The sequence below is a fragment of the Carassius gibelio genome, chromosome B17 (genome assembly GCF_023724105.1).
Source record: "Carassius gibelio isolate Cgi1373 ecotype wild population from Czech Republic chromosome B17, carGib1.2-hapl.c, whole genome shotgun sequence".
NCBI classification, from domain to species: domain Eukaryota; kingdom Metazoa; phylum Chordata; class Actinopteri; order Cypriniformes; family Cyprinidae; genus Carassius; species Carassius gibelio.
The window spans coordinates 19,193,390-19,210,018 of record NC_068412.1 but is presented as its reverse complement, the minus strand read 5'-3'; the positions used below and the strand labels follow the sequence as shown (position 1 = coordinate 19,210,018).

General features: G+C 35.9%; 2 protein-coding genes across 2 annotated transcripts; one reads left to right on the top strand and one right to left on the bottom strand.

Annotated features, from left to right (window-relative positions):
• The first annotated feature begins 422 nt into the window (after positions 1 to 422).
• Positions 423 to 11,230, top strand: crip3 (cysteine-rich protein 3). The gene is made up of 7 exons (XM_052581122.1): positions 423 to 591; positions 3,614 to 3,708; positions 6,104 to 6,161; positions 7,278 to 7,418; positions 9,775 to 9,849; positions 10,365 to 10,459; positions 10,757 to 11,230. The coding sequence occupies exons 1-7, from the start codon at positions 549 to 551 to the stop codon at positions 10,889 to 10,891; spliced, it is 642 nt and encodes a 213-aa protein (XP_052437082.1). The 5' UTR covers positions 423 to 548; the 3' UTR covers positions 10,892 to 11,230.
• slc22a7b.3 (solute carrier family 22 member 7b, tandem duplicate 3) lies at positions 10,888 to 16,135 on the bottom strand. The gene is made up of 10 exons (XM_052581121.1): positions 15,617 to 16,135; positions 14,506 to 14,609; positions 14,220 to 14,374; positions 13,967 to 14,135; positions 13,765 to 13,888; positions 13,562 to 13,665; positions 12,807 to 13,021; positions 11,928 to 12,036; positions 11,579 to 11,785; positions 10,888 to 11,367 (listed from the first exon to the last, which is right to left on the bottom strand). The coding sequence occupies exons 1-10, from the start codon at positions 15,995 to 15,997 to the stop codon at positions 11,307 to 11,309; spliced, it is 1,629 nt and encodes a 542-aa protein (XP_052437081.1). The 5' UTR covers positions 15,998 to 16,135; the 3' UTR covers positions 10,888 to 11,306.
• Between the last annotated feature and the right edge of the window lie 494 nt (positions 16,136 to 16,629).

Genomic DNA, 16,629 nt, shown 5'->3' with positions numbered 1-16,629 from the left:
TTAATGCCGCTCTCTAAATGTCCAGAGAGTCATGCGACAAAAGAAAAGACAGAGTAAAACAACTTTTATTTTGTGACAAGCTTGGGTAGACGGGAAAATTTGATGGATAGCTTTGTGTGTTTTTCTTTTGATTGGCGTATAAGAAACATTCCTCTGGTCAAGCCAAATGAATGGCGTAACTGTGCCACGCAGCTCGATGCGCTTTAACCAATCCCACTATGGCAAAGACTATGAATATTAACAAGGTCAAGTTGACGTTGCTTGGTAACCTTGGGGCGTCCAGTCACGTTTCCTAATTAATATTTACAAGCCGAGCCTTCAGTATAGTAGGATTTGCTACCTTTCACTCAATCAGAGTTTACTGGCGTGACGTCACGCTATGTATTTAATATTCATGAGACAAGCACGGAGGCTGTTTAAAGTTAAATAAACGCCGCGGCGCGACTCGTGTTGCACACTGTGCGCTGCAGCGGCGCTGAGGGACAGGCGACAAAACGAAAAGAGACGAACAGAACCGAACCTGCGCGACAACAAGACTCTTCTAGAGAATGACGTCTATTTGTCCAAGATGCGATAAGACTGTGTTTTTCGGTGAGAGTTTTTCCACTGGAACTATCATTCAGCAGATGAAGTCAAGTTAATTTCATTGTTACTGTATCATTGGACTGGACGGAATAATTGACTCAAATAGCAGGGCATTTATAATACGTGCCAAAAGGTCAGGGGAAATTTATTTTGATAAACGAATTCACTTCTGCAAATCTTGACAGAGTTAACGTTACATAACAATGCTTTGAAACGCGTATTTGTTTGTTTTACAGTCATTCGGTTATAATCAGTGTGATTTGAATACTTTGTTTTCTTTTTTAGGGTCTTAAATCCTGTTTAATAGTTCAACAACACTAATATTTTATCATTTGCGTTGTTAGTGGCAGTGGTGTGTGTGTGTGTGTGTACTTGATAAACATAAATCTATGTCCCTTTGCAAAAGAGTAAAATGAATCTAATGAGTTTAACTGGGTCAGAGGAAAAGATTTAGGGTAAAATAGGCCTATGTTAATTAAAAAATTACTATTATTATTTTTCCTGCATACAGCATAGAGATCTCCAGGACCCCAATCTGTCAGTTTCAAGAAGAAGATAATGGTTAATTTTGCAGTCTGTGCAAACTAAGTATTGTTATTCAAAGGTCAAGCACAAGTGACCCTGACGCTCCCACAGCCGCATTGGAGGATGTTCTCTAGTCTGTCCCGTTATTGTCGGCTCCTGTTTAGTATTCTGTCCTGGCATCCAGTATCCACGGGACTAGTAAATGCTATAGCCCGTGAAAAGAGAATTGGGTGACAGTGTTGCGTAAGAATTTGGCAAGGGACTGTTGAACAAAGTGAGCGGATCTGTTGTGCTACTGTTGCAGGTTAGCGGATGGAGTAACTCTCTTTCTGGCTGTGTTGACTTGATTTGATATCCCCACTGAGACTAGACTTCTGAATATGTCTGAGTCAGTGTGCTCTCTGTTTTGACCTGACTAGTTTTGTGCGAGGAAATGTGTGTGAGAGAGACAAACCCTAGGAATGTCTGCTAGCTAGTGTGTAAGGCATTGGGGAGGTGAGTTTAGACCCCACAGTGCACAACGTCAACCTGGAAAATGTTTTTATATCATATGATAGCTCTTTCTCTTAGTATATTATAACTGCAGAAAATATGCATATTGATTGATTGTGGAATGTTGACAAGTGTTTTTTTTCCCTGAATTGCTTGTATTTCTCACTCATGTGCTTCAAAGTCCATGACTGTTTACTGCATGTTTGCTCATAGCAAACTATTGATTTTTTTATTTTACTTATTTATTTGTGAGCTGTTTATGAGTGAGAGAACACGTGCAAACAGTTTTTCGTGCAATGGAAGTTTTTTAAATATATTATTTAAAAATATACTGAAGCTGGCTGAATATCAGCACACAATATCATTTAAATATTTGGGGTGGCTAAGAAATTGCATTTATTTGATAAAAAATATATTAAAAAACAGTAATATTATTAAATATTCTTTAGATTTTAAATCACAGTTTTCTACTTTTATACATTTTAAAATGCCATTTATTTTTGTAATGTCAAAGATGAGTTTTTAACAGTCCTTGCTCCAGTATTTTATTGTAACTTGATCCTTTTTTGGTTTGCTGATCAAGAAACATTTCATGTTATTACCAGTTTTGGAAACAGTTCTGCTAAGTAGTACTGTAAAAACTGTAAAAACTGAAAAAAAATACCTTTTTTTCAGGATTCATTGATGAACAGAAAGTTCAAAAGAAGAAAAAGAAAAAAAATCTTGCTAACCCCTAATGTTTAAATGATTTAATGATTTTTTTTTATTAATAATTATTTTTTATATCTGTGAAATGGTTGTTCGTTTAAGTGTGCACAAAAATTGCTTGTGAAGATCAGAAAGGCAGAGATAAGATACACTTTTCGACATCCGCTTGATAGGAGTAGAACTGACTCAGCAGGGTTCGGACTGAAACAGGATCTCTATTTCAAGCATTTCTTCAGATGGACCAGTTTGTTCTTCCTCTCCTTTGATGCTGCATTGTTCAAATGAAAACACAGATGCAGACTCCACCCTAAAAATTAGTATTTTGTGTGGATAATCTTCTAAGAGCTCTTGTAAATATTGTTTATAGATATCTCTTCAGATATAAATGCACAAACACACAAAATTGCAGTTGCTGTGTTAAAAAATGCATTTCAGCACTTGCTGAGCTGGACACAACTATAATGATCTACGATTTTACTGTAACAATAACTATAACTATGCACACATATAACTCTAAGTACTTTACCTTTCAAACATTTGGAGCATGTCAGATTTATTAAATGTTTTTGAAAGAAGTTTCTTCTTATATTCAAAATAACGTATATTTTAGTATATTTTAAAATGATAGTAAAGCTAAGGTTTTAGCAGTCAATACTGGAGTCTTCAGTGTCACATGATCCTTCAGAAATCATTCTAATATGCTGATTCGCTGCTCAAGAAACACTTATCAGTGTTGAAAACCGTTGTAATGATTAATATTTCCAAGGTGATACATTTTTTTACAGTTTCTCTGATTAAAGAAACTTCATAAGAACAGCATTTATTTGAAATAGTATAAACATTTATAATATTACAAAAGATCTGTCAATTTGGATAAATTTAATGCATCCTTTCTGAATAAGAGTATTTAATTCATTTTTTTTTTTTTTTTTCAAATCATACCCTAAACTTAATGGCATGTATACTTGATATTTCTATTTTTCCTTATTGTTATGTTTCCTTTCACTTCAGAAACATAGAACAAGAAGACCATGTGATGCTATTCATACCAAGTTAGGTTTTTGACTAACATACAGTCCACTTACATAGCTGCGTTTACTGGTCAAAAACCAAACATGAATTGAAGAGGCTGTTTGACTGACATGCAAAGCAGCCAAACAGAAGTTTATCACTACATGACATGTGCAATCTTATTAACTGTGTGTAATTTAGATATACAATACTGCAATTAATGCAGTCAACCTCACTATTATGTGTAACAGATGCTGATCAGATAACACATTACACTCTTTCCCTGTTCTAGCTGAGAAAGTGAGTTCTCTGGGGAAAAACTGGCACCGTTTCTGTCTGAAATGTGAACGATGTAGTAAGATTCTGTCTCCTGGAGGCCATGCAGAGGTAAGCAGAACTAAAGCTGATATTGCAGACTGAGATGACATTAAAGAAATCTCTCTCTGATCATTGTGCTTGCTTTCTTTCTTTCTTTCTTTCTTTCTTTCTTTCTTTCTTTCTTTCTTTCTTTCTTTCCTTTTACCTGTTTATTTCCTTGTGAATCTCAATGTCTAGTTCATTAAATATTAGATTTTCTTTAAAAATCTGTTTTGATCCAATAGACCTGTTTGACTCCAGTGCTGATGCCTTTGATCAGAGAGCACACACAGGATCCCTGATGATTCTGTATGTCCTATTTCTTGGTCTGAATGCATCAGCAGAGTTTCTCAGAGTGAAGGCTGCACATCCACAGTGCTGTAGTTTAGCAGGCGATCAGACAAGCTCAATCCATTGAACTGACACTGATTGTAGGTCATCCCTGTCAACTTCTATTTGGGTGCCCCTCATTGTTCTTTTTCATTCTTCTTTGTTTCCTCTCTCTTTTATATTGACCTGACATGTGTGAGAGTCCTGCCTGATAAGTTAGGAGATGTTTTCTCGTTCAGTGGTTTGGTGTTTTCTAGTTTCCATGTTTGGGTTAAATGATCATTCATCCATTCCTTTGTAAGTCTGTATTTCACCCGCAGACTTGTCTGTCATCACAAGTAGACGTTTATGGAGGAATTGAAAGTCCTATAATGACTGTAAACACAGATTTGAGTATTTATAGTAATTAGATTGGATCTGTCTGGAATGTTCTCTTACTGTCAAGGAAAAATAACAATTACATATATATTGATTATTTATCTATTTAATATTGGATGGAACGTTTAAACGTGTTTGTTTTCTTGAAACTCTTTCATAAAGCCATTCCCATACTCCTTTTGAACCCTGAATGCCAAAATAGCAAAGAACGAAAGGACAAGAAATAAATATCCTCAGTATTCCTTACAAAAGTGCTTGAAAGTTGCTTTTTAAAGTCAGTTTTGCACTATAAAAGAGAAAGGGGATCAACAAGAACTATGGGGGAAGACCGACTGGCTGTGGTAACAGGAAGTGAAACAGATTCTTTTAGTCTTGGGCTTTACTGCTACTTGCCTCTTAGAGGAAATGTAAATCATAATATTCTTAAACCGCAGTGAAATTCCTAAAGAAATAGCAGTATTTTAATCTGTCATTTTAAAACACGTTTAGTCCGGTACAGCTAGTCCAATTCAAATCATTTTACTGAACAAGTAGGTATATCTGTATGCTCGTCCTCTCCCACACTTAGTGTTACTGTGGGTCTTTACCAGAACTGTTACAAGGACAATAGAGGGACAAAGATAAGTGTCCATTCAAACCAGAAAACAATTGTCTGCCTCTCTTCCTTTCTTCCTTCTCCCTCCTTCTCTCTCAACACGTTCGCGCTTGCATGCACACAAACATAATAGGCACACATAGCTTTAGTTTAATTATAAGGTGAGTTCTGACCTAAAATGAAGGAGGGTTTTGTCTTTTCTAGTGTTTTCTCATTTGTGTTGATAAAAATGGATGGACAAACAGCTCTCCATTGTCTCACTGAAGGATATATTTAGTTTTGTTACTCTTTTATTACAGTCAGTATGTTCCATTTATTGTGTGTGCTCTTTTTCTCTATTGTGTTCAAAACAGCAGGAGGTTGTGTTGTTGGTGTTCACTCGCTGCAGGTGTCGACTGCCTTCTCTTCCTAATTCTATATTTTGCAAAAAGAGCTCTCAGTGGGAACGTAAACTGTATTTTTTAGCTCATGTCACAACTGAGATGCTGAGATAAATGTTGCTTTTAATATCTAAAATATACATTCAAAATCCTTGATGGTAAATGTAAAAATAAATGCATTACGTATTTTTCTAATATGTATCACTCAGCAGCGTTATGTGCACACTCATGCACTTAAATGCATGCACTCTAAAATAGAGGTGTGTGTGTGTGTGTGTGTGTGTGTGTGTGTGTGAGAAGGCTTGAATTTCAGTCCAATTTGATCCTGACTGGGTCTTTTTATGCAGTCTGGGAGGAGCAGGAAGGAACAGAAGGATAAACAAAGACCTCTAATGAATCCAGCACGACACAAGCCTCTCTCTTTTATTCTGTCTCTCACACACACACACACACATACTTATGATCATTTTATTTTATTAATTTTAATATTTAGTAATAAAAAAAATCATAGAATATATATAATATTGCTATGTCAGAATATTTGTCTTTTTTTTTTTTAGATTGTGTCAGCTTTTAAACTGAATTGGGAAAATTATTTTCTGTATTCATTAGGTTTAGTGTGTTTCATTGACATAAAAAACTGTTGTCTATGCAGCAAAGCTGCACTGAAATAAGAAATTCTGCTTAGTAAATAAAAACAAAAGTCAAATGGAATTAAAGAGATTTTCTCTGTCACAAACAGCATGATGGATTGCCTTACTGTCATAAACCCTGCTATGGAACACTCTTTGGACCAAAAGGTATGTACTATATGTTGCTGCTGATTGGTTTTAGTGGTAGTTGCTCTTTATGCAATGTGTATTCCTGTACAAGAAATAAAGGTTTGAATCAGGGCTCATTTAACAACATCTGACTTGCAGTGACTTTTAGAATAACCTTCCAAGCAAAGACAGTACACTTAACCACTAGAAACATTATCCTGTGTGTGTGTGTGTGTGTGTGTGTGTGTGTGTGTGTGTGTGTGTGTGTGTGTGTGTGTGTGTGAGTGAGAGAGAGAGAAAGAGAAAGTGTGTGTGTGAGAGAGAGAGAGAGAGAGAGAAAGTGTGTGTGTGTGTGTGTGTGAGAGAGAGAGAGAGAGATAAAGAAAGAAAGAGGGTTTGTGAGATCAGTTTTAGTTTATTTCCTTCAATCTGGAAAATAATATATTTTATGTAAAACATACTGAAAAAAGTTTAATAAGAGCTATTTTTGCTTGTTTAATTTTAAATCTCCCACATGTTGGTTGAAATCATCCAGATTAAAGCAGGTCTATCAGATTGAAACAGATCTTACAGGGACATTTCATTCAGTACCTTTATTTGAAACTCTAATTAGACTGTGTCTGTTAAATGGGATCTAAACTACACAGACATGGAGAGATGATTACACTCATAGGGAGTCCTATTTTCCCTTACAAACCATATTAATAGTGGCTACCCGAATGCATACAAATATGATCATCTACACATATATCCACAAAAAAAAAGAAAAAAAAAAAGTTGCCCTGTCTTCTTAAACACCCCAGTCACCAGAAGAGTTAAAGCAGATCCAGTGACGACATAAGAGACACGCATAGTGGCTGACTGAGGTTTGTGTGTGTGTGTGTGTTTGTTTGAAAAAAAAAAAAAAAGTACTTTTTTGTAAGATGTTAGGTTTCAGTGAATATATTATACTAATGGACACTCAGACGTAAGGATATGCTTGTTTCAGGCTGTAATATACCATTTTATCAGGATCTCAAGAGGATATTTTTGGCTTTTGTCTAATGCTATCTACAATAGGAGAGTCTGAACACTTTGATATGAGCTTTATCAACCATTAACACTTGCTTGCTTGGTAATGGAATGGTACTCACTGTTCTGTCCTCTCATTGGTAGGTGTAAATATTGGTGGGGCGGGGTCTTACATATACGAAACACCTACTCAGACACCCGTCAACAAATCATGTAACAGCCCTTCAGACAGTTCGCCCACCACACCTTGGACCAGCTCCCAGATCAGCTTCAATCAACCTAAAGGTACTGTAAGACAGACTGCTGGGGGACTGTATTCAGCAAGGACACATTAGATTGATCTAAAGTGATAGCAAATTCATTTTAGATGTGAGAAAAGATTGCTATGTATCAGTGTATCACAAACATTTTTCTAGCAGAAATTTGTCAAAAAGCCTTGAAATGATCAAACAGCAAAAAAAAAAAATTAAAAAAATAATAATAATGATAATTATGAAATAAACCTTCAAATAAGAAAAACGTTATCTAGTTTGAATCAAAATGACACTGAGATTATAAAAAACAGAGATACAGTCACAAATTCAATTACCTTTTTATTTTTATTCTTAAACTTAGAGGTGAAAGTGTTTTGCATAATATACTGTCAAAAATGACATCTAAGCATTTAGACACTTTTTGGTTGTCAAACATTAGTGGTGAATGTCCTCAGTTAATGTGGTGAACGCATCTGTGGGACACCTGTTGAACTTGAAGGGAACTGGCTTCCTACATCCCGGGACAGATTAATGCACGGGCCTACCGGGCACATGCCCAGGTCAATAGACCAAAGTGGGGCCCAGCCGAAATACTGCTCCTCCAGGAACGCAATTTCAGCCGTGCCCACTCAGGATTTTAAGCATAGTAGATTTTGAATGCAGCTTCCCAAAGACCAGAAATGGCTGAATAATGTGTATATATATATATATATATATATATATATATATATATATATATATATATATATATATATATATATATATATATATATATTTAATATGATTAGAACGTTCAGTGCAGTGCAATTTCATCTGCCAAATTCAAATCTGCATTCGTGCTTTGGCTGGCGCTGAACCAGATGTGTTATAACCGATCACACAGGATTCTGTTGAGTTTATGAATGCAATGGCAAATCAGAGGCATTCAGATGAGTCATCGCTGAAAAGCCTTTGTTTTGTTCAGTGCACGCTCACTGACTAAATGCTGCTCTCCAGAGAATTATCTCATAAACAAAGTGCAGATTTGTGTATGATGTAAGTAAGATATTCATTTCACAGTATAAACAGCTTCAGTTATTATAATGGGAGTTGTTGAGAGTGCTTGAACTCTGTCTAGACTGAAGTTATAATTCTTTGAAAATGCTAATATTATTTGCTCTCTTTATGTACACTGAAAGTGTTATAATTAGTTGCTTACAATTAGTAACTTTTTTTATTAAATTTACGTTAAATACAAAGCCAGTCATATTGTCATATGTAATTTCGTTATGACATGACACCCATATCTAAGTTAAAAGATGGTTTTATGCATAGGCTAGTTAATAGATTACACTAATATTAAGCTACTTTTCCCATAGCCCATTATAGATAAACTAACATGATCTATAAAGGTGCAAAATGTATTTATTTATGTTTAAGAATTGTGATATTTTATGATATAATTAACAAGTTTGGGAAAATTTTGAATAAAAAAACAAAAAAAAGCCTTTAATCAGTCCGTGCCCAGGGCACTGCTGTGTCATAATCCATCCCTGCCTACATCTACTAAAATCACCTTGATATCAGTCGGACAAAAGTATTCGAAAATGGCCAAAAAAGAAGGTTGTTCCTGAAAAAAGGTCTAGCATCTTTTGACTGCAGATGCCTCTTGATTTAATATTTTGTCTTGTAGTGAAATGACATTTATTCATAGTTAAGTGTGACTTAAGTGTCCAAATGTGTCCATATGCTATTTTTAGCCACTCTATGTGTATAAACACACTATTCCAGGCTGCATTACTCCCCACATTCCATTATACATTAACACTTCCTTGGCACTTTTAACCCACACATACACAGATTCCCACACAGAGTGGGAGACAGAAATACTTAAACGTGTGTGTTGTAATGGAGGGGTGGGAGGATGGTTTTCTATAGTGACCCCCTTGGGATTTTAATGCGGTGGAATTTTAATGGCCTTCGTTGATTGGTTGCTTTCCTAAAATATTTCCCCTTAATAGGTGTTTTCCGACAGGCAGGACATTGCAGGAATGTTAGGGGAGGGATTTAGGGACCATTGTAGAAACGTCCGGAGGAATGTCTCAGAATGTAATGCATTTCCCAAACACGTGAGCCAAGCACCATGATAAAATGAGCACAGAAGAAGACATTAGGATCTATAACTGGTAACAGTCTGTCATCTTTGATGTGAGACAGAAGTGTTGATTTAAAGTTTGTTTGGGAACGGAAATGCTGCAGATTCTTATCAAAGCAGAAATGAATTATTGTCCTCTGGGGCTGAAATTATAGTAATAGTTCATCAACTTTTATCATGCACAGAGATATGAATATAAAAGCAAAATAAAATGTATATACAGATACATAAAAGATTTTGCTCTTGTTTTTAGCTTCCACTGTGCCTACACGTATGTTTGCTGGAGAGACTTATCTGTGTCCCGGCTGTGGAAAGGCAGTTTATTTCGGTGAGTCCAGTGAATCAAAACTATGACTTTTCAGACATTTGAGAACTTTCAGGAATGTCTGTGGTTGGCTGCTGTGTGTGAGTGTGTATGGTTTTGTGCTGCTGTATTTGTGCAGTATTCGCTCTGACCACTCTGAGATTTTGAGTTCTTTTAAAGGGGAACAGCAAGAATTACAGTCAGTAAGTCAGTCAAGACAAATGTTTTTTTTTTTTTTTAAATAGCTTAAGGTGATAGTCAAAGATAAGTTATTGTTTATGATAGTTACTCCTAGTTTAATAGACTTAACATTTAAAAACTTTTTAGTTATGTTTAAGCCATACACAGTCAAGTTATAAATGATATGTAAAATTGTATAATTAAGTGATTTATGTTTTATCTATTCCATGTTTTATATCTAATTATTTTAAAATAAACACTTATGTTAATTTTCTGAATATACATTTGATATTATTCTTTATGTATAGATAACCATTAAAAACAGTGATGTAATGTGATGTCATGGTCTAATGCTGCAGCTGAGAAGGTGATGTCACTGGGTCGTAACTGGCACAGGCCTTGTCTTCGCTGTATGAGGTGCAAGAAAACACTGACCCCTGGTGGTCATGCAGAGGTACTCACAAATGTGTCATATAACCTGCTACTTTTATTAAAGCACAATATGCAATTACTACTACGTATCTCTGAAGAGATGTATTCGCATGTATTTTTGTATTATTATTATTATTATTATTATTATTATTTTGTTGTTTTAAATATTAAATTACACGATTAAAACAGTAGCTAAATCTGAAATGTAAATCCTGTATTTAATGTAAATGATGTATTTGTAGAATATCTACCATGATGATTGCTTTATCATCGCTTCAAACTCCTTAATAATTTGCAGTATTTCCTCTGTTTTCCGCAGCATGAGGGCAGCCCGTACTGCCATGTGCCCTGCTATGGGTACCTTTATGGACCAAAAGGTGTAAACATTGGAAAGGTGGGCTGTTACATTTACGAGAAAGAGAATGCAGAGAATGAAATGCCAACCGAACATTAAGTCACAAGGGAAAGCGCCCTTTTTTTATTTGTTACAGAAATATTTTTTACATATAAAAAACAATTGTAAGGTATAAAGATTTATTTTCACATGGATATATGCAAATGTAGTTGCATGTTGCATGTATTCTGATCATCAGAAATGGCCACTGGCATCTTGTAAAAAAAAAAGTCACTTAAACATGCACACATACATAGGCTCTTTCTCTCAGATTTGACTGTTTTTCACAAACAAACTCACAATTTCCATTTATTCATTCACGCCTGTGATCTGTAATTATTACATGGCACTGGAGAAAGTTGTAAATCCTTGTGTAACTAATAAAACACTTTAAAATAACTTTGCAATTGTTCTTTCAGGGAATAGGTTTAAATTAAGTCTGAATCTGCACACAATCTCAGTGGTCCTCATTGGTTTAATTTGTTGTTATTTTCTCCTCATCCTCCTGCTTGTCATGATCTTTAATGAGATTTTTCCTATTCAATATGAGAAAAAAATTAATTGGTTAATGAACACACAGTATAAACTTTACAGATTCTTTTAGATTAAACACACCCTCATCTGTTTTGGTCTCAATTTGACTTCTTTGGCTCAATAGAATTACATAAGTGTAGTGTTCAGCAGTGTGTTAATACAAGTCTTTTATAATTTCCTTAACAAAATACTATACAGTAGGTTATGACTTACCCAGTCTCCTCGACATCCTCTATAGTCTCAGGCAGACACCTGTCTCGTGTCTCAGGTAACTGCCAGGCCACCACAGAAGCAATGAGTGCCACAGAACACAGGATAGTCTGAGGGAAGTGGCCCCAAAAACTGTCCAATAGCAGGACTAGAGGAGCCAAACACACTCCCAGACGGCCCATGAACGAGTTATATCCTATCCCATTTTGCCTGAAGAATCCAGTCATATAAATTATTTAGTTATGAAATGAGGAAATGTATGTAGGATGCGAATGTAAAATACGCACTCCTTTATTTTACATTTATATCAAATAGTAAATATATCATTATGTTGACTGTTTTTAATTGTTACCTGAGGACGGTTGGGTAAAGCTCCGAGCTGAATAATACAATTGTACAAAAAGCTGCAACAGCGAAACCTTTACCCAGTACTGCCACCACAGTACGACCAACCCACTGATCTGAATGTGAAAGAGAGGATGTCTCAATAGACAAAATATTGTATCCTCTAGTGGCATTTCTGGTATAAGTTAAAGTTTGAATACGCTTATGCCACCTCTATTTCTTGCTTTAAAGTGATTTTTTTTCATTCTATCTTATTATGCATTATACAGTTGTAGTTTTGATCCACGAAATCTAATCGACCAAGCAGCGTCTCACAGTTAAAATTGTGATTGTTCCTGCAGTTACATCATTCCGCCAGCAGGTGGAGGCGTATCTCAAACATCTCACCCTGGAAAAACTCGTTTCAGAAAGGCATCATCACTCATTCAAAATAAATAGCGTTATCTTTAGGTATGGCGTTAGCACCCAAAACACAGCTATACTTACTAATATTTTTCATTTATTTCTATCTCGATTGTACAGTGTGTTACATGGGTTAGGTTTTTCAGTAAATGTCAATAAATGTTTTTTGGACAAGGTCTCCAAGTGCTATTAAGTACTGTCATGATTGCATATGTAATGATTATTAATACACTCTCAACTTCCTTCTCCTGTGTTTTAGAAGGCATTTTGGTCTGATGTGAACAATAACAGACATACAGTGTGCTCACTGAGTCTTACAAGGCAATATAGCCGGCTACCGAAATGATGTCTGCAGTTTTAAAGTCTTGTTAATCTGTCATATAAAAGTGATAATACTGCTTTTCCAATATATTCAGTAGCAACATTACTTTTGCACATGTAATCATATCATTGCATAATCATATGTTGTTTTTGCCAGTCTTACCTTTGGGTATGAATATGTTAATCATGAGGCTGATTCCAGCCAACAGCTGAGCTCCTGCTTCAGTTTTGCGTCTACCAATCTTCTCCAGCATGTAATATACTATCAGTTTAGATGGAACCTCAATGGCTCCATACACAAACTGAGTGAGGTACATATTTAGTCCAAAGCCTGTGATGTTGAGGCTGATACCATAGGTCATAGTGGCAACACAAAACCTGTGAGAAGTGAAAAGCCATTGGTAGATTAATTGTTATCCAGACACTGACGTCTGTTCTTTTTTCTGTAATCTAGTGCCACTGAAGGCTATAATGAAGCCAACAGCCTGCATTACTTCAACTATTTTTTTAAATACAGTAATTGTATTTAATTGCAGGAATCCTCAAGAGAAACTACATTACCTATGATTCTGCAATGAAATATTCACCGATCATAGAACAGAAACAAGCAAACTCATATATGTTTAAATAACACATATTTTACAATAAGTAAAAAAAAAAAAAAAAAAAAAAAAAAAGCTGTTAAGCACAGACGTGTTCTTTTGATTTTTGCCTGACTTTCAAATACTTATTTGAAAAGTGAATTGAATTTAATTGAATTGAACTTATTTGCTTTAAATCAAAGTTTTCAGTGTGTTTCACCTCATAACTGGCTTTTCAGTTTATGGCTTTTATCTCTTTAACAAAGACCATTTAAAAATCTTTATAAAAAAAATAAAATGTGGGCAGATATTGTTGAACTGTGGATCATTTCCGCACCATATGGTTCCTGTTAGAAGAGCCAGTCTTCTCATCTTAGGGGTTCTGACAAGGTCCAGGTATGAATAATTTTTCTTGCCCTCATCTGTAGCTATGTAGAGAGCCTATAGAAGAAAGACAGAGATGTACTGTAGTTAGCTTACAGACTGACAATTGTTTAAAAAAAACTGATCAATCCCTTGTTATATATCATTTTCTTTTACCTCAGGTTTGATTCTTGAAATAACTTCCTCCTTGCGATTCATGACAGCACATTTTTTAAGATAATAATGAGCTTTTTCTACCCTCCCATTGGCTATCAGCCACCGAGCCGACTCTGGAACCCACCTACATCAGAGACATTTGCTCTATAGAACATTCTTACCTTAAATTTACTCATTTGACAGAATATGCAAGGTCCATTACCACCAGAGGACTGTGGATAGCAGTAAAGGTGACGTGACGGCCACTGTCAGCCATCTCCAGTCTCTGATATAGAATGCAAAAAGAGACAATGAGGTGCTCCCAACAGCCCATGCCATGCTGCCAGTTATAGATACAAGCCTTCTGTGCTGAATGTCCACCCACTCCACATCTGAAGAAAGACATGCACAGTAAGGCCATTTTACTTTATTTTCAGATTCAATCATAATCTGAGGACCTGAGATAGGGGTCTTACTCAGTACGACTGAGACGATAACGATGCCAGTGATGGTGAATCCACTAAAGAATCTCAACACTGCAAACATGATGAAGGAGGAAGAAAAGATGCTGGCCAATGTAAAAGCCATTCCTGATATATAGGACACCAACAGCATCGGCTTACGGCCAAATCTACATGCCAAACCAAAATAATTATAATTATTATTTATACAGAACATTTCCTGCTTGTGGCAGTCTTCCAAAAATGCTAATTGTTCATAATATTTATCGTAATACACAGTTCTGTTTTTTTTAAACATCACCTGTCACTCATGCCTCCAAAAAAAGCTGCTCCAAACATCACTCCGACAAAGAAGATGGTGGTCACAGCTTTATTCAGACCTTTTTTATCACATACCAGATCCCACTTAGAAATAAAAAGAGATGGAAAATAATTATGTAATGAACTGCTTCAGGAACTTTTCAAAACTACTGTAAATCTGGATGAAATATATCACTGGTTTTATCATGACATTTTCATTCGAAGGTACGTTGCCTTGAAACTCAAACTTATTTTTTTTTTTATGTGAAAGGGAGGACATACTAACTTGACACTGTAAAAACTAATAGTGAAATTTACTAAATAAAACAATTAGTTTGAACTTTAATTTTGGGGGGTTACTGCTGTGCTGAAGAGTAGAATTTAAGGTTAAGTTGAGAATGATCCAGTGACTAAAAAACTCTTACTTTATTTGAAAAGCTATAACTCTTTTTTTTAATTCCAATGCACAGAATTTCTAACTGACTTGCTGCCTTATGAGGCAATGACTTTGCAGGTATTGTTTCTACATGAAGGCACCTCATGAAAGTGATTTCGTACAGGCTTCTGAGGCAGCATAATGGTTTAATGATCTACAACAAAATAGAATGAGTTTTGGTGAAAACTAAATGAATATTTAAGTACTATAATGCTGATTTCCCGCTAGAAATAACATTGAATGGAATGCACAGGATTGTGGGATATCAAAGGCAGCGAAGGATACATCAGTGTTCCCTTCAAAACTCAATCAGAAGAAGTTACCTCCGGAGACAGGAAGTAAAACAGAATTTGGATCCGGACATGTCTTGATGCCTTCCCGCCTTGGAGTGCTGCCTCCGTAGGCAGCATTTTAGAGATTTCAGACGCAGCCTCCGTTTCATTTAGGTTTCAAGGTTTAGCTAAACAATGCATTTGAGTATAGTTTATAGTGATTCAAATAAAAAAACTTTTTACAGTACTTATTAATATTGTTTTTTAAACTTAAATGGTTTAAGGCAATCCTGAAATGATTAGGAGTAGAAGTAGGGATTTTTCAGCACACAGGCCCATCCTAGCAAGAAAGGGGTCAACAACATGGTTTATAAAGTGCAGCAGCTTCTTCTCTGAAATCTCACCTGTGTGGCAAGAGTGCTGATGAACGTGCTGTTGTCATACTCCCATCCATTCTGGCACGGGACTACTGGAAGTTCTGAGCTGCTGGAGGAGTTTGTCAACAGATGAAACTGAGGATGAGAGAACATGTGACAAGAAGCAGGAGTCCCATCATCTTGCACTGGAATACTGACAGTCAGTTTCTGCTCCCGACTCAGATTCCCAAAGATTCCCTCGGCATCCAGAGAACTGATATCACAGTGGTGAGATGGGATGGCGCAGATAAAGTTGCTTAATAGAAAGTGACACGGTAAAGTGAATCGTCCTACAAGACTGATGCAAAGAATCATCTTCTGGAACCTGCCGAAGCCATTGATCTCTGTAATTAGATCTTCAAACTTCATGGTTTTTGTTGATACACAGACTTTCCTCAGTGTCTTCCTACAAAATCCAAGGTTTATGTGGTGAGTTTTTACGGGATAACAAAGGTTAAGTTAACTGGATGTCAGACGCATTTTGTACTTTGGTCATTAAAAAAAAATGCTGTTGTTGTAAGTCTGTTTTGTGTGTGTGTGTGTGTGTGTGTGTGTGTGTGTGTGTGTGTGTGTGCCCATGTCTTTCAGACAATCTGCTACCCATAGTAGCTTGTCAGCAGGGGTGAATGATTTGTGATTTGGTTGTTAATGCTGGTAAAATAGTGTCTTGCCATCTGTGCAGTTAATGCACATGGACAAAATATGCCATCTAAATGCCTACAGATTAATTTAGAGAAAGAGTATGCAGAAACACATTCATAGGTGATGCTGGCAGATTTGGTTGTTTGTATGGTCATACTGATTAACTTTTTTGTTATAATTGAATGACAAAAGACAGCACTGATCTGGGCTTAGAAAACCTTTCAGACAGCTGTTTTTCACCTTGCTGCTTGAGGTTCACAAGGATTTGTGGTTCAAGGATTAAATCAAAGGCTTTTGTCACTTAACATTGTGTGCATAGGCCCAAAGAAATAAATTATTTTATTCATATCCTTCTCCGT